The sequence below is a fragment of the Lepisosteus platostomus genome, chromosome 10 (assembly GCF_059453375.1).
Source record: "Lepisosteus platostomus isolate fLepPlt1 chromosome 10, fLepPlt1.hap1, whole genome shotgun sequence".
In the NCBI taxonomy this organism is placed as follows: domain Eukaryota; kingdom Metazoa; phylum Chordata; class Actinopteri; order Semionotiformes; family Lepisosteidae; genus Lepisosteus; species Lepisosteus platostomus.
The window spans coordinates 26180031-26198042 of NC_142620.1; the positions used below are offsets into that span (position 1 = coordinate 26180031).

The 18012-nt window shown below is 38.7% G+C and overlaps 1 protein-coding gene and 1 long non-coding RNA gene across 3 annotated transcripts; one reads left to right on the plus strand and one right to left on the minus strand.

Moving 5' to 3' along the window:
- Window positions 1-143: 143 nt before the first annotated feature.
- arg2 (arginase 2) lies at window positions 144-12060 on the minus strand. 2 transcript variants are annotated; one of them, XM_088648913.1, is made up of 8 exons: window positions 11930-12060; window positions 11249-11321; window positions 5834-6008; window positions 3709-3868; window positions 2740-2834; window positions 1926-2030; window positions 1519-1655; window positions 144-727 (listed from the first exon to the last, which is right to left on the minus strand). In XM_088648913.1, the coding sequence occupies exons 2-8, from the start codon at window positions 11250-11252 to the stop codon at window positions 522-524; spliced, it is 882 nt and encodes a 293-aa protein (XP_088505039.1). In that variant the 5' UTR covers window positions 11253-11321; window positions 11930-12060; the 3' UTR covers window positions 144-521. The 2 variants fall into 2 exon arrangements, with proteins under 2 accessions (XP_088505039.1, XP_088505038.1); XM_088648912.1 differs by lacking the exon at window positions 11930-12060 and adding an exon at window positions 11556-11923.
- LOC148653639 (uncharacterized) lies at window positions 6008-14591 on the plus strand. The gene is made up of 2 exons (XR_015941724.1): window positions 6008-9577; window positions 13589-14591. It is a non-coding gene; the product is annotated as an uncharacterized LOC148653639 (long non-coding RNA).
- The last annotated feature ends 3421 nt before the right edge of the window (window positions 14592-18012 follow it).

Genomic DNA, 18012 nt, shown 5'->3' on the forward strand with positions numbered 1-18012 from the left:
AGCTGTTTTATAGGACTAACAATATGGATCCTGGTTTTTAAAATAACCAACACCAAATATTACAGTAGGTCAGTCAAACAGTTTTAATAAAATCACATTCCATTATCGTTTCTGTATTAATTAGGAAATTGTTTAAATAAAACTTATTACTATTAGCAGCAACCCAAATATGGGCTTTTATTTTTTTTAAATGCAATTGCAATCATACTCTTAAGTCAGCAGAGCAGATCACATTTTTGTTCCTGAACGCTGGTATTTTAGTCATCATGGCTATACAGTATAAAAAAACTTGCAAAATATTAATATCAAGTAAAATTGCAAAAAAATTTCACTGGTTCACAAAGTGCAAAAGCCTGTATGAGTTACAATTCTAAAGTCTCCCTCATGCCTTCACTTGATAAAGACTGGCAGAGTCATAATTAAGTTTAACACAGGAGGAAAAAAAAAAGGTTTCACACTTCAGTCCACACACGCTCATAAAGGAGCTCTGGAATGTGAATTAATTAAAAAAACTCCAGTTTCTACAGACAGATTTTCTGTTCGTTGTCTGCTTTGTATGTGGTGCCGGGAGAGGGCAGCTTGTCAAAGGAGATGTGTGCGCCTTCTCTGGTTTTGCCCAGCGATGCAGCAATAACGTCCACTGCTAGACTGGCAGTGGCTTCCACAGCCTCCCTAGTGGCTCCCAGTGTAGGGTTGACCTCCACTAGGTCCATTGCCGACAGAAGGCCTGGAAGAGGAAAAGTGTCAACTTAGGTGACAGTGTGCAAAATAGTGATACACGGGTTGACTTACAGCCGCAGGCGGGTGCGGGTTTACCTGCAGGTCGGGCAAGCTCGGGTTAAAACAAAAAGAATTTAGATCGGGTTGGGCAGGTGCAGGTTTGTTTACCATGGGTAAGTAAAAAAAAAAAGCAGACCTGGGCATCACTAGTGCAAGAAAATTGGGTTTTACACGGCCCAGGCTGTTGAGAGACTGTGATGCTCTTAGTGTCACCTCTGCCCAGGTTTGTATGGTTTCAGCAAGTGCTACAGCAGAATGTCCAGTGTCAAAGTCATTTAGTGTGATCATAAAGTTGGTCTAACAAGATAATCAAGTGTTTCAGCCCAAGGATATAAGAGATAGGCTATTCTATTTTGAATGCTGAATTGCAGTAAATATACTAAATTGTACAGATATTATAGATAATGAATTAAACCATCAGTTGTTTATATTCATACAGTTGCCCTTGCTTGTAATACTGCAATTTCACTGGCTGTCCAGCCAGCCACAGGCATGCTAAAGAAACCTTTTACAAATCTAAAACCATCCAGAACAAGAGCTAAGCCTATCCGGTGGGACCCCTTTGTACCATCCCAATTACAGACAATACTTAAAACGGCTAGCCTAAAACCTTTGATCTCTAGACCACAGGGCTGAACACTTTACTCCAAGGTAGAGCTCAAAAACAGCATTAATGTTTTTTTTGCAAATGAGCTAACAAAACCTAAGAATGAATAACAAAGTTCTCTGGCAGCCTACCTGTGTTGTTTATTTCCTCTGCAAGATAGATGCCCTCTCTGTATGTCAACCCTCCATTCACAGGGGTCCCAGTGGCAGGAGCCAGTGAAGGGTCAAAAGCATCAATATCGAAGCTTAGGTGTATTGGCTTTTGCTTCCTAGAGGAGAAAAGGCAAAATGTTACCTTTACTGAAACATATTCTGTTTAAAATTTAATAAGCAAGCTATCACCTGAATTAAGGGTTTAGTAAATTCATGGAGAGCTCAGCAAAAAAAATGTTTATACCGGAATTCTTTATAAGATCTAAGATTATAGAGTTATTAATGATAAATCTTTGGTGTTATTGGAGTTAATCTTGTTTTCTTTTTATAAGTCACAGACAATTAGCCATTGCTTATAAAACCCCAAGGAACATCATTCCTCTCACCTGCTTAGGAGGTGGTCCAGAGACATCTCCATCACCCTCTGAATTCCCATCCGGTCGATGTCTCTCATGGTGAAGTACTGGATTCCACAGTTCTTCAGTATGTAACTAGAATACAAAATAAAATGTGAATACTAACCCCTTTTTGAATTAAAATCAACCTAAAACTATTTGTATTTCTTCAAGTAAAATACCTAAATTATGAAACTTTAGATTGATTTGCAGTCTATCCCCCCCCCACTTAAATGTTCAAACAGTTTTGAGTCATCCAATTTAAGTACTGGACTTTTACCACCAATATAAACTTTTGAATTATGTGTGATAATGAAATAGGATGAAATAAAGGTCAAACAGTCATTTTTGACGGTACAGGAAAACTCCCACATTAAATTATTTTGGCTGTTTGGGTGTGGTGGTTGGTATATGATAGAAACTTTCCTGGAATAACACAAAGCCCCTGCCCTAGAGTGTTCAATTGTTCTGCAAATATTTAGTCCCTTTCTGTTAGAGTTTGTAGCTTTTTTCAGCTTAACTTAACACAGGTCAATGCAGGAAGCTTCTGTATAAAGTAAAACAACTTGTTAAACCAAAAAGGTGAGGAGTGTCAGAGAAAAAGTTCTTTTGTAGCCTTTCTTTACACCACAAAACACATGAAAAGGCTGTGCAAATAAACATCCTCATGTACCAATCACAATGAGAAGGCCTAACATTTCAGTGCTTCTTTTGAATGTGTTGATGGGAGAGGACTGAAGCATACCCATCCTCACCATGACTAATATTTGACAGCACTTTCTGAGAAGGAGCAACATGTACATACTGCTCTCCAGGGTCCACATCCCGCAGCCCAATGTAGACAAGGTCTGAGGTGGACAGGAACGGCTTCAGCCAGGAAAACCCAGGGACCTCAGGCATCTGAAAGACACCAGACACAGGTGGCACTCACATCTGTCAAACATAAAAGTGAGGGAGTGTCTTTTTAAGTAATAATTTTAAACTTCAAGGCTTAATTGAACATTTTAAGTTTAAGCAATGTCTCAGATTTGATCCAAACTGGTTTCGGAACCCTCCGCAGCTTTTTTCTTGGGCAATCTCAGATTCTGCAAAGATCCACGATATTGCTGTCATGTATTTAACACTGGTGAAAACTAAAGGAAACAATGTAGAAAGGCAATTGCCAAATTTAGCTTCCAATGGTGGCAAGCTAATGGCTGAGCACTGCACTGTACTGGGACTGAGCAGTCAGCTAGTGATCCTCATTTACCACAAGGCATGTGGAGCTGGGTGAGGACTGGTTTAGGTTGGCAGTGATGATTGGGGAGTAACAACAGAAGGTTAAAATTCAGGAGGAACAATTTCAAGCCCTGTCCTAGAGTACCATGTGTCATCTGTCATTATTTGTCTCTGAACTCTCAGTGTCTTAACTGATTTGGCAATTAAAGTAATAATTTTGTTATTTAGATCTTCTTAATTGTTTTTCAGTTTATAAAGTTTTTGAAAATTCACTTTTAACACCAAAAGGTAATCATAATCTTTTCAGAAGCTGAAAACAACTACAGTTACCAGTGTAAATTTATTATTCAGTTAAGGTTGTAAAGAAACATCTGAGACCTGAGCTACTGTACCAACATGAGCTGGAAAGAAAACTTTTTTTGTAGGTGAATGCTGACCAGCCTGCATACACATCTTCCCCTGACAATGGTACACAGTGTTATCTGGTGCTGACACTGCTCATATAGCAGTCAAATTGAGGTTTGATAGCAGTCAAACGCAACCCAGTCTGGTTTACCTTGTCCTGCAGCTCCTTGAGCAGAAAGGAGACAGACTGTCCATGCAGGTTCCCTGAGGGTGAGGTGAGAGGTGTGTTGATATCTGCGTGGGCATCCACCCAGATCAAACAAAGGTCAGGGCAGTGCTTGTAGTGACCTTGCACAGAGCCGATCGCTAGACTGAGGAGAAAAAACAGATGTTTGATCAAGTAATCCGGTTTGACTTAAGTTTTCCTGCGGTCACATTTTTTATTGGTCCATGTGTGAAAAAATAACATTTTCAAAAGATAATTACAAAAATATACACTTAATATACATTCAAAGGCCAGAAGTGCAGGGAGCTTAACTTTTGGCATAGAAATATCTGCCTCAGAGCTGCACTGGCAGTGAATGGGGTTTTTGTGGAATTTTCAGAAATTGTCATTTTATAGTTACATAAGTTCCAACAGTATTGTAGCTACTTAGCCTTTTCTGTTCCTGTACTGTCATTTATTGCAGCTTCAGTCTGAGAATTCGCTTTTATGCGACTGACCCCTTTCTTCCAAGTATCCTCTTATACGAAAAAAAAAATTATGCGATCTGTGGTTGTAGAGCAAATTCTCGAGAAACGCCCAGAAGCCCTTGTACAGGGAATAATAGATGCAGACCCAAGTTATAAGAGAAGCCTGTATTTTAAATGTGGTCTTAACATCCTGATGCCTTACAAGGAACTGTATGCAAAGAAGCAGAGACTGGCTCGGAAGACTAGTACAGTATTATGCAGTTTCTCAGGCCATGGACTTCATCTCCTGCTCCAGGGGCAACTTTTTCTACATAATCTTCAATCATCACCACCGACATCCTGTTCCCTTGAGCCTTACTGTCTACCTATTTTGGTGAGTGTTGATTTATTTTTAGCTAAAATAATGTCCCAAATAACATTTATGTTAAGTGTACTGTTAACGTATGCTAGCATGTATGTATATGATTAAAGTGCACTTGAAACACTACATTTAACACTGTTCCACGCAACCCCTTTTCCCCCACAGGTTTAAGGTACCGCTTTATGCAATTTCCCTTAATGTGAGGTTTTGGCAGAACATAACTCTCACATAAAACGGGGGTCACCTGTACTTACGTGACAGTTACAGAGACTGACAAAACAGCTAGAGGAGTACACAGATTGTGATGAAACAAACAAGCCCTTGAAACTGCAGGAGAAAGACATCATTGCCTTTGGTAACTCCCTTTTCTCTGAAAGAGGCTGATGGCATTACCAATGGTCTGAGGCCCAGCCTTGTGTATTTTTAAGTAGTGAATGGATATTGTAACAGGAGAGCAGGTGGTCTCACCAAAGACAAGATATTCTGGAAGAGAAGAAATTAACCAAAATAGACACATGAAATCCAGCAGTCCTGTAGGTCATTTAGGTCCTTCCAAAAAAGGTATTGCAAATGGCACGGACTCTGTGAGATGGGATCGTCGCCACTTGGCATCTCCAATCATGGCTTAACCATGCTGCCAGACTTGGCTGAAGGCTGATGTTAGTCTTGGAACACAAATGTCAGGACATTGGTCTGGGATTCATGTCCTGCTGAACACCTGCCAGCAGAGGCAAGGACTCCAACACTGAGGCGCAGACAGAACTGTCAACCTGTCACATCGTGGACCATCTAGACTGGAAGGAACAGTTAAACAAGGGAAAGGAAAGGTGTTTTCCATAATATGTTATAAGGAATCATATTTCAAGTATTAAGGATGCTTAGCTTTGCAATGTCCTGTAAATTGCTTGTCTGTGGGGTGGCCCTGATAGATTAAAGGCTGGCTTTCACTGTAGTAACCATTAGCTGGGACTCTGCAGATTAAGACACTGCAGATATACAGAGCCATGCCTATTAAAATGAACACACCCTAACAAAGTACTTAGTTTTCCCCACATTGTTTCACAGAATCAACCTTGTATATGGACAGAAATAGTCATGTGGAAGGTAAGCTTTCCATTTTACCATTTGAATCCAGTTTACATTCTCAACGCTCTGATACAAGATAAAGATATTGTGCTTTACCTCAGTTTGTTACCTATGTACCAAGTTGTATAGGCTCAATTGTATGCCATTTGCTGAATTGTGCAGAGCAGATGAGTTTTGAAGTGTCACTGGTGCTTACCTGTGGTCTCCCCCTAGTGTAATACAGGTGTGTCCAGCCTCCACTGCACTGCCCACTGCACTGGCTAGCATTTTGTTGGCCAGGCCCACTGTCCGGGGAAAAGGTACGTGCATGAAGCACTCATCTTTGGCCAGGTGAGTGAAGTTCAGATCTCCATAGTCATGTAGAGGGTAATCTATTAAAGAGCCACAGACATTATCACATCAATTTGAGAAATTAAATCTAATACTTGCTTTTTTATTTCTTTTATTACACTGATCTTAATCTTTTGCACTAAGTAAAATTTGTTTCTTAATGTATTCAACTACATCACAAAATTACAAAGAACAGTACATTTATATCTTGTAGGTTTGATTTCGATCTGATAAAGATGCCATCATTGGATTCTTTACTATTTGGCAGAGAATCCATATTTATCTCAATATAATGTGTGGCTGACCAGTTATCAATACTTGGTTGCTGTTCACTTTTGGTCATCAGGTTAGAAAACATATGACCAAAGGTTTTTCCATAAAAAGAAGTGGATAGGTTCCTGCATTAAAGGAGCAGATGGGTTATAAATGGTTTACTAAAGAACCGAAGAGCATTTGAATCTCTTTCCTCTTAAATAGAGGAGAAAGAGTATAAGGGGATTCCAATTCAAAATTGACTCAGTTGACTATAGGATGGTTGTTTCTCGAGGAGCATTTAGAAAAAGTGAAGCCTAAATCATTGTCCTAAATCATTGATCAGTACTATACCCTGAACTATTGACAAGGTAGATAGCTCAAGATGTAGTATGAATAATAAATACATTAGAATAAATTATAGTAAATAACAAATTAATTTATTTATGCATACAAAAAATGCTATGTGTGATGACTCCAGGCTTTGTGATTCTGAGTCATTAACGTAAGAATCCTTCCACCTGCATTCTAAGACTTTCTACCCAGCTGTGTTAAAAACAAGAACTGTTGTGCAACTAGGAAGGCATTTGCATCGGCTGTAGCTAGCCTAGCTGCGTTTCACATTCCACTGCCGGTCAGATTACAGCTGACTTTGATTTGAGATGAAGCAAAACTGCCTATGTCTGTGAGTTTCCTGTGTGCTCTCAGCAAGGCTAGGCTTGGTCACCACAGAATACATAAGAAATTAAAGATGTTGGTTGGAAAAGTAAGGGCTAAGCTATTTCTGTGGCATGGAATTATTTCAAGAAATGCAGACATTACTGATATGATATCCCTTTGCCTTTAGAAGAAAACCTGGGGACAGAAACATACAAAGACTTTAAGCTCTCTAAATGCTGTGAAATCTTCCTTAAAATTCTGATAATCTGTTTACAACAAAAATAAACAGTTGCTTTTAAATGAATGTATATTCACTAAATTAAAGGAGCAAAGAGGAAATTAATGAAAATGAAAGAAAGATTTCTGCAACAAAACAGCACATCTGAAAACTCACAAAGGACTTATTTTTTATAGAAAGGAAAATGCTGCTTTCTTAAAATCTGCTATAAAATTAATTACATATTTTGTAAGAGAAAAGTAAATATTCAAGCAGAAACATCAAAATCAAGCAAGGAAACTTCCCCATTTGATTCACAGATTCTCACTGGCAGAGGAGTTCACAAGATTTCAGCTTTGAAAATGTTCTCTTTCTATCAGGAAGCATAGGAAATTAGTAAAATGAAATTAAAAATCTTCAGGATTTTTTTTGTAGTTTTAATTTATATATGCAGTACTTTAGATAGCTAAGTGACAGCAGATATGACCAGAAACCACAACAGAAAAGTGTGCAGTGTAGTAGTGTAGCAACTGATGCCAGTAAGCACAAAAATTGTAAAGTTGACCTTGTAGTTGTTTCAAAACCTTAGGGGTGTACCTCGGACTGCTTTTTTCTGCTGCAGTACCGGATTAAACTAGGTAGAACTCAAGTGTTTTGCAATCAGAAGCTTGCAATGCTTTGGTACAGCACTACTAGTGTCTGGATAAAACCAGACACACCACTCAGGGGTGGTTGTGAGTAGAGAGGTATGGGCTTGGAAACCCTTGTGGAGAAAGGCAGAAGAATTATTCATTCTTCAGTAGAGTCCTTAGATTCACCAACATTATATATTGGCGGCTCGCAGCTCACAGCTCACAGCTGGTAAGGGGGTGTGCAACATCACCTTACTGGTTACTGAACATTAAATATGTTGTTTTCTTCTGAACACAATTAGCAATTAGCTTACACTCCTGTAATTACTGTGCTCGCTTGGATCACAGAACCTGGGGACAAAACTGATAGTTCTAATTCATGCGGATTCCTAGATTACTGAGGTCTTTGGAGCTCTGAACATCTTAAAAATGTAAATCGCAGACATTGCTAAGGACGTTGTCATTTTTAATATGTTGGCAGCAAACTTTGTCCCCCTTCATTGTCACCAAAGAAGGTAGCTGAAATGTTGTGTTTCTTTTCACCATGGAATAAACCTTTACTTGTTCCTTTGCAGCTTATGCATGCTGATGCAGCTACCTACTTGAAACACTTACTCCTCCTTTGACTAGAGAAGTTATACAACTGGGAAGGATGTTTGAATTGCCTGATAAATTATGTTAATATTTGAACCACTTGATTTACTTTACCAATTCACACATCCTCCCTACTTGCACATCTTTTCTAGAACAATAAGAACATAGTTGGCCGACACTATGCACAGACATCAATGTCTGTAGTGTATTATAAAAAATGAGACTTCTCTTTGGATATGCAAATAAAGAGTTCATTAGATTCAAAAAGATTCAAAGGGATCCAAGGGATTGTTGCAAAGATGCCTCTCACTCTAGTTGTCCAAAACAATTTCAGAAATAAATGAAAACGCAGCCCCCCCACAATATTTAAATAATCACTGTCACCCATATCCTCCTGAAACTATGGTACAATTGCATACATTCAACAACACTTCCACACCTGTGGTATAAAATTCAGTTTTCTATATGAAAAGTTTGTTTGGTGTTGGGACACAATGGATCTAAATTATAGGAGGATCAATTCAATGCTATAGAGTGTATACTTGCAAAAGAGATTGAAATAATGTTTTTTAGATCTGAATTCACAACATAACAAGCAGTCAGATGAAAGAGTTTGAGTAAACAATTACTCGATGAGTCTCTTGAAGACATGAAACAATTACACAATTGCATTTGCACATGTTTAAAAACAGCCAAACATGTTTCAATCACTAATCTATTTACAAGAAATTCCACATTCAGTAATAGTTGATGTGACGTGGACAGACATTCTGCCTACACATCCCCCTTGGAAAATTCTTCTTCTTATTATAGAAGGCCTCTCACCTTTCCTGCAAGTATCAGTCTAATTACCCAGCTGTTTGGGGCTAAGCACTACTGGCACTGGACAATTTGTTTATCTCATCCCATCTGAACAGCATTACAGGCAGCCTGGTCATGTTACATGTAATGACTTGCACATTCTGCTCTTTAAACAGGCTACTTGAGCAGCTTCTTTAATGCAGGTCAACGCCAGCAAAGGTATTTTCAGGTTCTGAGTTAACCACTTTAACAGCAGACATATTAGTAGTTCAGGAATGAATTTTTAATGACCCGATGTCTGTTAATTAGAAAAAGGGAACACCCTTTTTAATATTCGCCATTCTCATGGTCAATAATGCGAGATTCCAGGTGCTGTTAAATGCGGATCGCCGCTACTTCCTCGGGACAGGAAGTGCCACAGGACGAAGAGACTACCCAGTCAAATCACTCCCAGGTAATTTACAGTCTAGGCACTTCTGAATAATACTAAACTGTATGGCGTCAATGTAGTTTTTATACTCCTTATAGTCTTGCAACGTTATGAATCTGCTCTGTTACCATGTTAGGTTTTAATGCGGCTGATTTATTTTCGGCTTGACTATAACCTCTTAGCTGACGGCAGCATAGAGAGCGGACGATAGCTAGAAGGTCCAGCAGCGTTACTTCAAACAATTTGTAAACATTTATTTTAGGGTACACATAACAGCGTATACTTTTTCACTATGCAGTTTTTTACTTCAGGGTGCTAAACAGCACTTGATGTATATTTAAGAATATATCTAGCACAAAAACTTTTCTACAAAGTGTTAAAATGACCCCCTAGAGCGCAGTAACCCGCGGCAGAATAGCTACCGGAAGTGTTAACGTTACGGACAATCCGCTCAACGCTTCAGTGCTTTTGTGGTGTAAAAGTACCAGCTGAGTTTAAGATGCGATTTTAATCACCTCTTGATCCACCCTGCCAAACACAAATGTTAAACTCAATACCTAGTTGAGTTTGCCTCTTGAAAGCACCCATTCTTGAGTCAATATCCCAAAAACACAAACAAAAAAATCAACAGATTACCAAACTGGGGGTTTCCAAAAAAGACAATACACGGGGGCATTTCAACAGGCGACACAGATTCTCAGCCCCCAAATCATTCTTTTGTCTCCCAATTAATCGCTGTGTTATTCAGAACATTATGCAATGTTATTAAGTATTTATAAAATTGAGCGTTTTTTCTCCTTTTGTACTTGAAGAGAACGTACAAACTAAGTCTTGCAATCTTTAATTTATCAAACGAGTTTTACTATAAATGGGTGTTCACACTACATCTAGGTCAGTCTGAAGTTGTCTTTAACGTCGAGTCACCTCTTCTCGCCTTCCCTAAAGTTGTAAAAAGTTTAACTCCCTTAAGTATACACTCCAACAGGACACAGTGTAGCTTACTTGTGTTCAGTGAAGCATCAATATATGAATTATCCAGGAAACAAGACTTTAAAACAAAAAAAAACGCTAAACCAAAATGAATGGAAATTATTTAATGTACTAACATTATGGACAAAAGGTTAATGGGCTCGCATTCGCCAGTATATTCAAATCCTTAAAAACATTTGCGCCACTACATGCTGCTTGGTGAAAGTCAAAACTACGTCTTTTTTATTTTAGCAATAACAATCCAGTGATTAAATTGTTTAATCTTCCCGCATCAGTTTTTGCTTCTGTTGTGACGACAAACGCAGAGATGATGCTCTGTCACATTACATCTCAGACAAAGAGTACTGACTATATGACTAATCCTCTGACGCATGTCTGCTCGAAGTGCCCATCCTCTTCCTTAGTGCATGTGGATGCCACATCCGAAAATCGCACACTTACAAGGATTTTCTATTTGATCCTCTTGAAATAATACCGTAGAGTCGTATCTGTTAAGATTTGATTTATAAAAAGTGTCACCACACGCTCGTCGTATAAAAGGTCTCAGTTTACCAGTCTGTTGCCTCGCTGCCGTTTCTAGAAAAATTCAGAAGCCGACCTCTTTATTTTTAGCGCACGATTGAGCTTTAGGCTCAAAATGTTACTTTAATTTAACCTCAAAATATTTTATCTGTAAAATCACCTACTTTATCTCGCTGTACTTACCCATGGTGGATAATCTGTCCAGCAGCCCGGCATCCCTTATTGCCTGAGGTCCATGTTCCACGCCTCTTCTTTTCTATAACAATAATGTGGATTTTCGAATGACTATATTTAAATAAGAAGCTTTCCCGTGTAAATCAACAAGCATTTGAATTCCTCAAATGTGTACTTCAGCGCTAATTAATATTAAGTAATTAATATTACACAAATATGTCTTAGTAAAACTAACATAGATCCGTATAGCTAAAACAAATACGTGACTTTCAGCACAGGGATGAAGTTTAACCATCACAGCCCAGGCGCGTTTTACCTGTCCTTTGGAGAAAGGCGCTCCGATGATGGCTACGGAATGCGAACAGTTATGTAGCTTAAAAACCGAATTAAACTGTTTCTTGAACAGACGAATGAACGACCCTCTCAGAGCCATATTTGTCCTTCACTGGCGCTTTTACAAAAAATACGAAAAATAGAGAAGCCGCGACACAAGCTCCTACGCTATCGCTTTCAATGTAAATGACGAAGCATCCGTCGTCAGTTTCTCTTATGTGCCTCCAGTTTATTCATATTCATGAGGCGGCGGAAGTTGGTTGGCCTCAGTGGCAGAAAATTACTTAAGGACTCATTCGTGTTCACGTTTATAATTGAGCAAGGAGACAAAACTCTTTAGCCGAGAGAATCCCTCACCTCTGTCTGTGGAAATTATTTTTGATCGTGTTGTTGTTGCAAAGTCTAAGAGATGCTTGAACAAAGAGTCCAAAGACAACTCCTCCAGATCGACCAATGAAACACGCCGCTCGTGGAGGTTTGTCCAATGGGCGTGTGCTCGCAGCCCGACTGCGCTGCTTTGTGGAAAGTTGCAATCTAGCTGTGGAAAATTCCATGGGCTCAGTGATGTGCGTTTGTAGAGACTGGTACATCATCTCGTTGGATATATATCAACTTACAGTGCCCAACAATACGGTGGAACAACGCACAACCTTAGTTCACTGGCAGAAAAGTGTATTTTTCCAGTGGAACTGAGATCAGCACAATATGCTTTTGATGTACCTGTTATATGTAAAATTGCATTCTGGCATCGAATTATATTTACAGATCGAAGAGAGGGGCTTATTTTTACTTTCATAATTTGGTGTTAAAGCAAAATTATGGGACACATTATGACTCCAAATAGATGTTCCAAGAGAATTAATACAAATTTACATAAGCTTTTTAAAACATATTCCTATTTCAATTTGAAAAGTTATAAACTTGACTTCCTTTGGATATTTTCTTATACGTTTATCTCTCTGTATAATGTAGTTTTTCAGCGTCTGATTTACGAACGTTTAATGCTGTGAATTAACAACGTTTTATAATATTTTAACTGAATTTTACCAATACAAAACAGTACCTACTTTTAATTTACTATGAATTCACTGTGCTCCGCTACAGTCTACTATGCTCATATCTTGGTATACCACCACAGTAAACATTCCAACGTGTTATTCTATACTCAACGATTGTTTTGTTTGAAACTAACCAATTTTAAAACCCAAGGTGAAGTAAGCAGTTGTATGATTTGCTGTTTACAAGGTTTACAGTACGTAATCTGCTGAGCTCCTCAAGAACTGGACAATCCAATACATTTATGCAACATGTTATGGAAAAATATTAATTATAACTAAAAAGAATTAGCAAAAACATTGATAATCTAATTCATACTAAGAAGAAATAAAATAATTCAGAAATATAGTTCTAAATTTTAAAAAGTACAGTATTCGCAGTGTTGCTGGTTTGTCCATTTCTCTTTTCTTTTGCATTGCCCCTTACAATGAACTTGCCAAGGAGCCAAGGCTTTGGTATACTAGCAATGTGGGACAGCGTGTGAGAGACAATTTTGTTCTCTCTGTACATGCTGCCGCTAGGTAGGATAATCCGAAAACATAATATTAACTTTCATTCATATGCTGATGACCCTCAAATATAGATTTTGTTTACACCTAACGACAACTCGTCTATTATAATTTTAAATAAATTATATTATAATTGCATTAATGAAGTAAAGACTTGGATGTGTGAAAACATTTTGTTACTCAACTCTGATAAAACTGAGGTTCTGTTGTTTGGAGGCAACAATATTGATAGGACTACTATAGCTTCAGCACTTAACTCAGAGCATTGAAAAATTTGCCTCAAAGACTTACCACGTAACCTAGGCGTCATATTAGACACAAGGCTCTCATTTTACTTTCTTGTTAAAACAGTATCGAAAACATGCTTCTACGGTTAATAAATATTGCTAAACTAAGGCAGTTTCTCTCCACTCAAGACAGAGAAATTCATACATGCTCTTGTATTCAGCAGGTTAGACTACTGCAATGGCCTACTATCAGGGAGCACCCACCACTCTTTCAACACCTTACAGCGAATTCAGAATGAAGCAGCTAGAATTGTTACTAGGAGCAGAAAGTATGACTATATAACCCCTGTACTTAGCTCTCTTCATTGGCTTCCTGTCATGTACAGGGCAGACTTCAAAATGCTTCTACTTACTTATAAGGCTCTCAAAGGTCAGGCACCTGTCTATCTAATGGAACGTATTAATGTATACCATCCAAGTCGCCTGCTTAGATAAAAAAATGCAGGTCTTCTTCATATTCCACACATTAATAAAAAAACAGTTGGCGGTAAAGCCTTTAGTTACAGGGCCCCTACCTTATGGAACAGTCTCACACCCCATGTTCGGGATGCTGAGTCAATCTCAGTATTCAAATCCAGACTAAAAACCTATTACTTCAGCCTAGCCTACTCACACCTTACATCTTAGCCTTCTGCAACCATGGCTGCTGGTGCTGCTGTACATGCCATTGTATGTCTCTGTGTTGGCCCAATGGGTAGATACATCTGTTCTGACCAAACTATCCTATTCTCCTCCCCACATGTCCGGATGGTGCCCAGGCTGGGTACCATCTGAGTTGGATGCTGCATCACTCCCATGGATCTAAGAGGGACATTGTGGATATAGCTATTGTTTAGGAGGATTTTTCTGGTCTAAAGAGGTCTGCATGGAGTACTGACATACAGAAGACATGATGGATGGATTAATACCCTTGTTAATTTATTCCTTTTTTTAATTGTATAATGTTAGCATGCCCAAAGGGGTTGGGCAGCCAGTTGACCTTGGTCCTCTAGAGGTTTTTTTTCTCCTTGATAAGGAGTTTTTGGTTCCTCTCCTCCACCACAAAGTCTTCTGGTCTTTTCTGTTCTGTATTCATAACATGTATGGTCATTTGCTTTGTTAAGCGCCTTGGAGCAACCTTGTTGTGAAAGGCGCTATATAAAAATAAATCGAATTGAGTTACACAAACATGAACAGCAGACTGGTACCTACAGTATGTGCCTCACAGGCTGACTAGGTATTGTGATGCTTTGGAGACCTGAAAGTCATGGAGACCGAGATCAAATGTGACCAGTTTGTTTCACAATAATTTGAAAGTACTTTAACCCCGAAATTTGAATACGAAAACATATTGGTGTTAGCAGGTAGAAAAAACTGCTGGCAGTTTGTACCAATGTCATACTCATAAGAACATAACAAGGTTACAAAAGATGGTAATAAATTGATCTGAGGTTCTCATCATGCCTTTTCTTGAGAGAAATCAGGAAATTGGCTACAACATGGCTGGGCAGCTTGTTCACTACTTCCACTTCCATTTCAGTAAAGATTTACCACTTGGTTTTAAATGGACTTCCTTGTAGCTTCTACTTGTGTCCTCTGGTTTGTGATTCACTGTTGTTGAGGAAGTCTGCTTTGTTGAGTTTATATCTGTGCCTCTGAAGATCTTAAATGCTTGAATCTGATCATCCCATTGTCTTCTCTCTTTAAGAGATAAAAGGTTCAGTTCCTTCAGCCTATGTAGGTAGGACATTCCCTTAAGAATTGGAATGTGTTTGGTTGCTCCTCTCTATACTGATTCCAGAACAGCAATATCTTTCTTTAAAAAGAACATAAATTTAAATGTAGTCTTTTCAGACTTAAGTTATATACATTATAACATAAGATTTGTATTGTCCCCTGAGGAATTTTTTTTATGGACACCCAGCACTCCTGTACATTTAAATAGAATGCAAAGAAAAAAAAAAGAAGAGAAGAAAAGAAAAAACATTGCACATTATACGATTACAAAAAATAAGAAAAAACATTGCACATCATTCTATTGCACCTGTACAGTATAACACTTAACAACATGTAACATTTATAACACATCACAAAACATATTGCACTCAATTGGGTTGTGTTAAAATTGTGTTTATCCTCGACATTTGCGTTGACAGCTTTAATGGATAGTGGACCAATGGAATCTTTGTATCTGTTTGACTTACATTTGGGAACTCTAACACATTTGACAGAAGGAAGAAGTTGATATTCAGAGTTGAGGATGTGGGAAGGATCTTATATAATTTTTCCTGACTGTTTGATTAAGGATTTTTCAAAGATTGTCTGCAGGGCTGTTTCACTCCCATAATCTTCAAAGCTGTCTGGATGAGGTGGGTAATTTGCTATTTAAAATGAACTGATACGATTACCAAACCAAACTAAAATGCCATATCTGATAATGCTCTTGATTACAGCACGGTAAGAGTAGCATTACTTCCTGTCAAACCCCAAACTTTTTCTCAGGAAATATAAGCATTGCTGAACTTTGGATCAAACACTCTCAACATAGTAGTAGACCAGCACAGGTTACGGTCTATGTGTACACCTAAGTACAGTACTTATATGAATCAGCCTGAGTGATAAATTCATTGTGGATTACTACCTGTGAGTGATCACCAACTGCTCTGGGATCGAAAAACTATTGCGTTTGTTTTTTAAGCATTTAAAAGTAGGCTATTGTTGTCACACCATTGCACAAACGTTTGGATTTCTGACATACAGATGAGCTGCTACCTCTATGCACTAAGCCAAGAACAGCTTTATCATCTGAGAATTTGAAAATGATGTTGCTTTATCTACTGCTTGTACAATCATATGTATAAAGTGTGAACAGAACTGGAGAGCTCACACAGCCCTGACGGGCACCTGTGCTAATGGAACTCGGAAAGAGTTTTGTTGACCTTGACATATTGTATGCGATTTGTTAAAAATGAATGGTACCATCTTATAATGTTATGGTTAACGGACATTTGCTTCAACTTGCTTATCAATAGATGGGTCTGCAGCGTATTAAATGCAGAGCTAAAGTCCACAAATGGCATCTGAGCATATGCATTGGGGTCCTCTAGGTATTTTAGAACAAGATGCATAATGCTGTTGATTGGGTCATCGGTGCCCCGCCGATGTTTATATGCAAACTTATATGGATCCAGTACAATGTTCATTGCTGAGCACAGCACGGATACCATAATCCTCTCAAATCATTTCATCACAACAGACGTCAGTGCTACCGCCCTGTTGTCATTGTTATCTGAGGGACAGGGCTTTTTGGGTATTGGCATGATTATTGCTTTTTTACACAGTGCTGGAACAGAGTGAGAGTCAACTGACTTCTGAAAGAAAGGACACCATGCTGGTGTTAATTCCTCTGTGCAATTTTTTTAAAAGAGAGGTAGTGATGCCATCGGGGCCTGTTGCCTTTTTCACACATATGTGCTTGAAAGATTGTGTGGTCATCTGCGGACTTATTACAAACCTACCAGCACTACTGTCAGCTGTAATAGTATCTAATATGCTGTTATATGCACCAGAGAAGTCCTGTGTCTCAAACCTCAGATAAAAGTAATTCAACTCGTTTGCTTTAGCCAGCTCAACCATTGTATGGAAGCTCTTCTTTGAAGAATTCATGTTTGTGACTGTTTTCATTGTGTACCACAACCTCCTGGAGTTCATTGTTTCAAAGTCACTCTCCATTGTCTCCTTGTGTTGATTCCTTGCATTCCCGAGTTTTAGTTTAAGATCTTTTTGCAGTAATTTCAGTTGCACTTGATCCTGGTTTTAAAAGCGAGTCTTTTGCGGTTGATACAGTCTATCACATCCTTAGTTTTATATGGTTTATTATTTGGGTACACTGTAATGCTTTTCTTGGGTATGACACTGTCCACACAGAAATTAATGTAGTCTGTATCAGTCTCTGTTGCCTATTTAACCTCCAAGCTATGAAATATATCCTAGTCTACGCAAAGAAAACACCATTTCAGCATCTTTACTGTCATCAGTCCATACATTACATACATAACAGGTTTGCTGCTCTTGAGAGCTGGGGAGGAGGTGAACAGTATTGTGATCAGAGTTAGACAGAGGTGGTTTGGCTTTGGCGGTATAGGCTTGTATTAGAAACAAGTAATAGGTTTATTCCATCCCAAAAAAGAGAACAGAGAAAACACAACATTTCGGCTGTGAAGCCATCTTCAGGTGTGAGAAAGACAGGGCAGACAGCAAAGATGAAATAGCACAGAAGAAAAAACCGACTTATTTTCGTGTAATCTTCTCTATTCTCATGCAGGTTTTGACTTCACACCTTTCTTCACCCTTCCCCACTTTGCACTTCCTGAGTGGCCTCTCTGCCCCTCCTGCCTCCTCCCCTCTCCAAGCTTTTGTTCTTCTGTGCTATTTCATCTTTGCTGTCTGCCCTGTCTTTCTCACACCTGAAGAAGGCTTCACAGCCGAAACGTTGCATTTTCTATCTTCTCTTTTCAGCATGGAATAAACTATTACTTGTTCCTTTGTAGACTACGCATGCTGACGCAGCTACCCACCTAGGCTTGTTTTATATTACCGTAGCATTTGT

Bases quoted from the DNA above. Each gene is read 5' to 3' on its own strand.
- arg2 (XM_088648912.1), bottom strand. From the start codon at position 11,672: ATGGCTCTGAGAGGGTCGTTCATTCGTCTGTTCAAGAAACAGTTTAAT. The intron at 11,322-11,555 runs GTAAAACGCGCC...TTATTGTTATAG, and splicing joins CGCCTTTCTCCAAAGGACAG to AAAAGAAGAGGCGTGGAACA. The intron at 2,835-3,708 runs GTAAACCAGACT...GGTGTCTTTCAG, and splicing joins TCAAGGAGCTGCAGGACAAG to ATGCCTGAGGTCCCTGGGTT.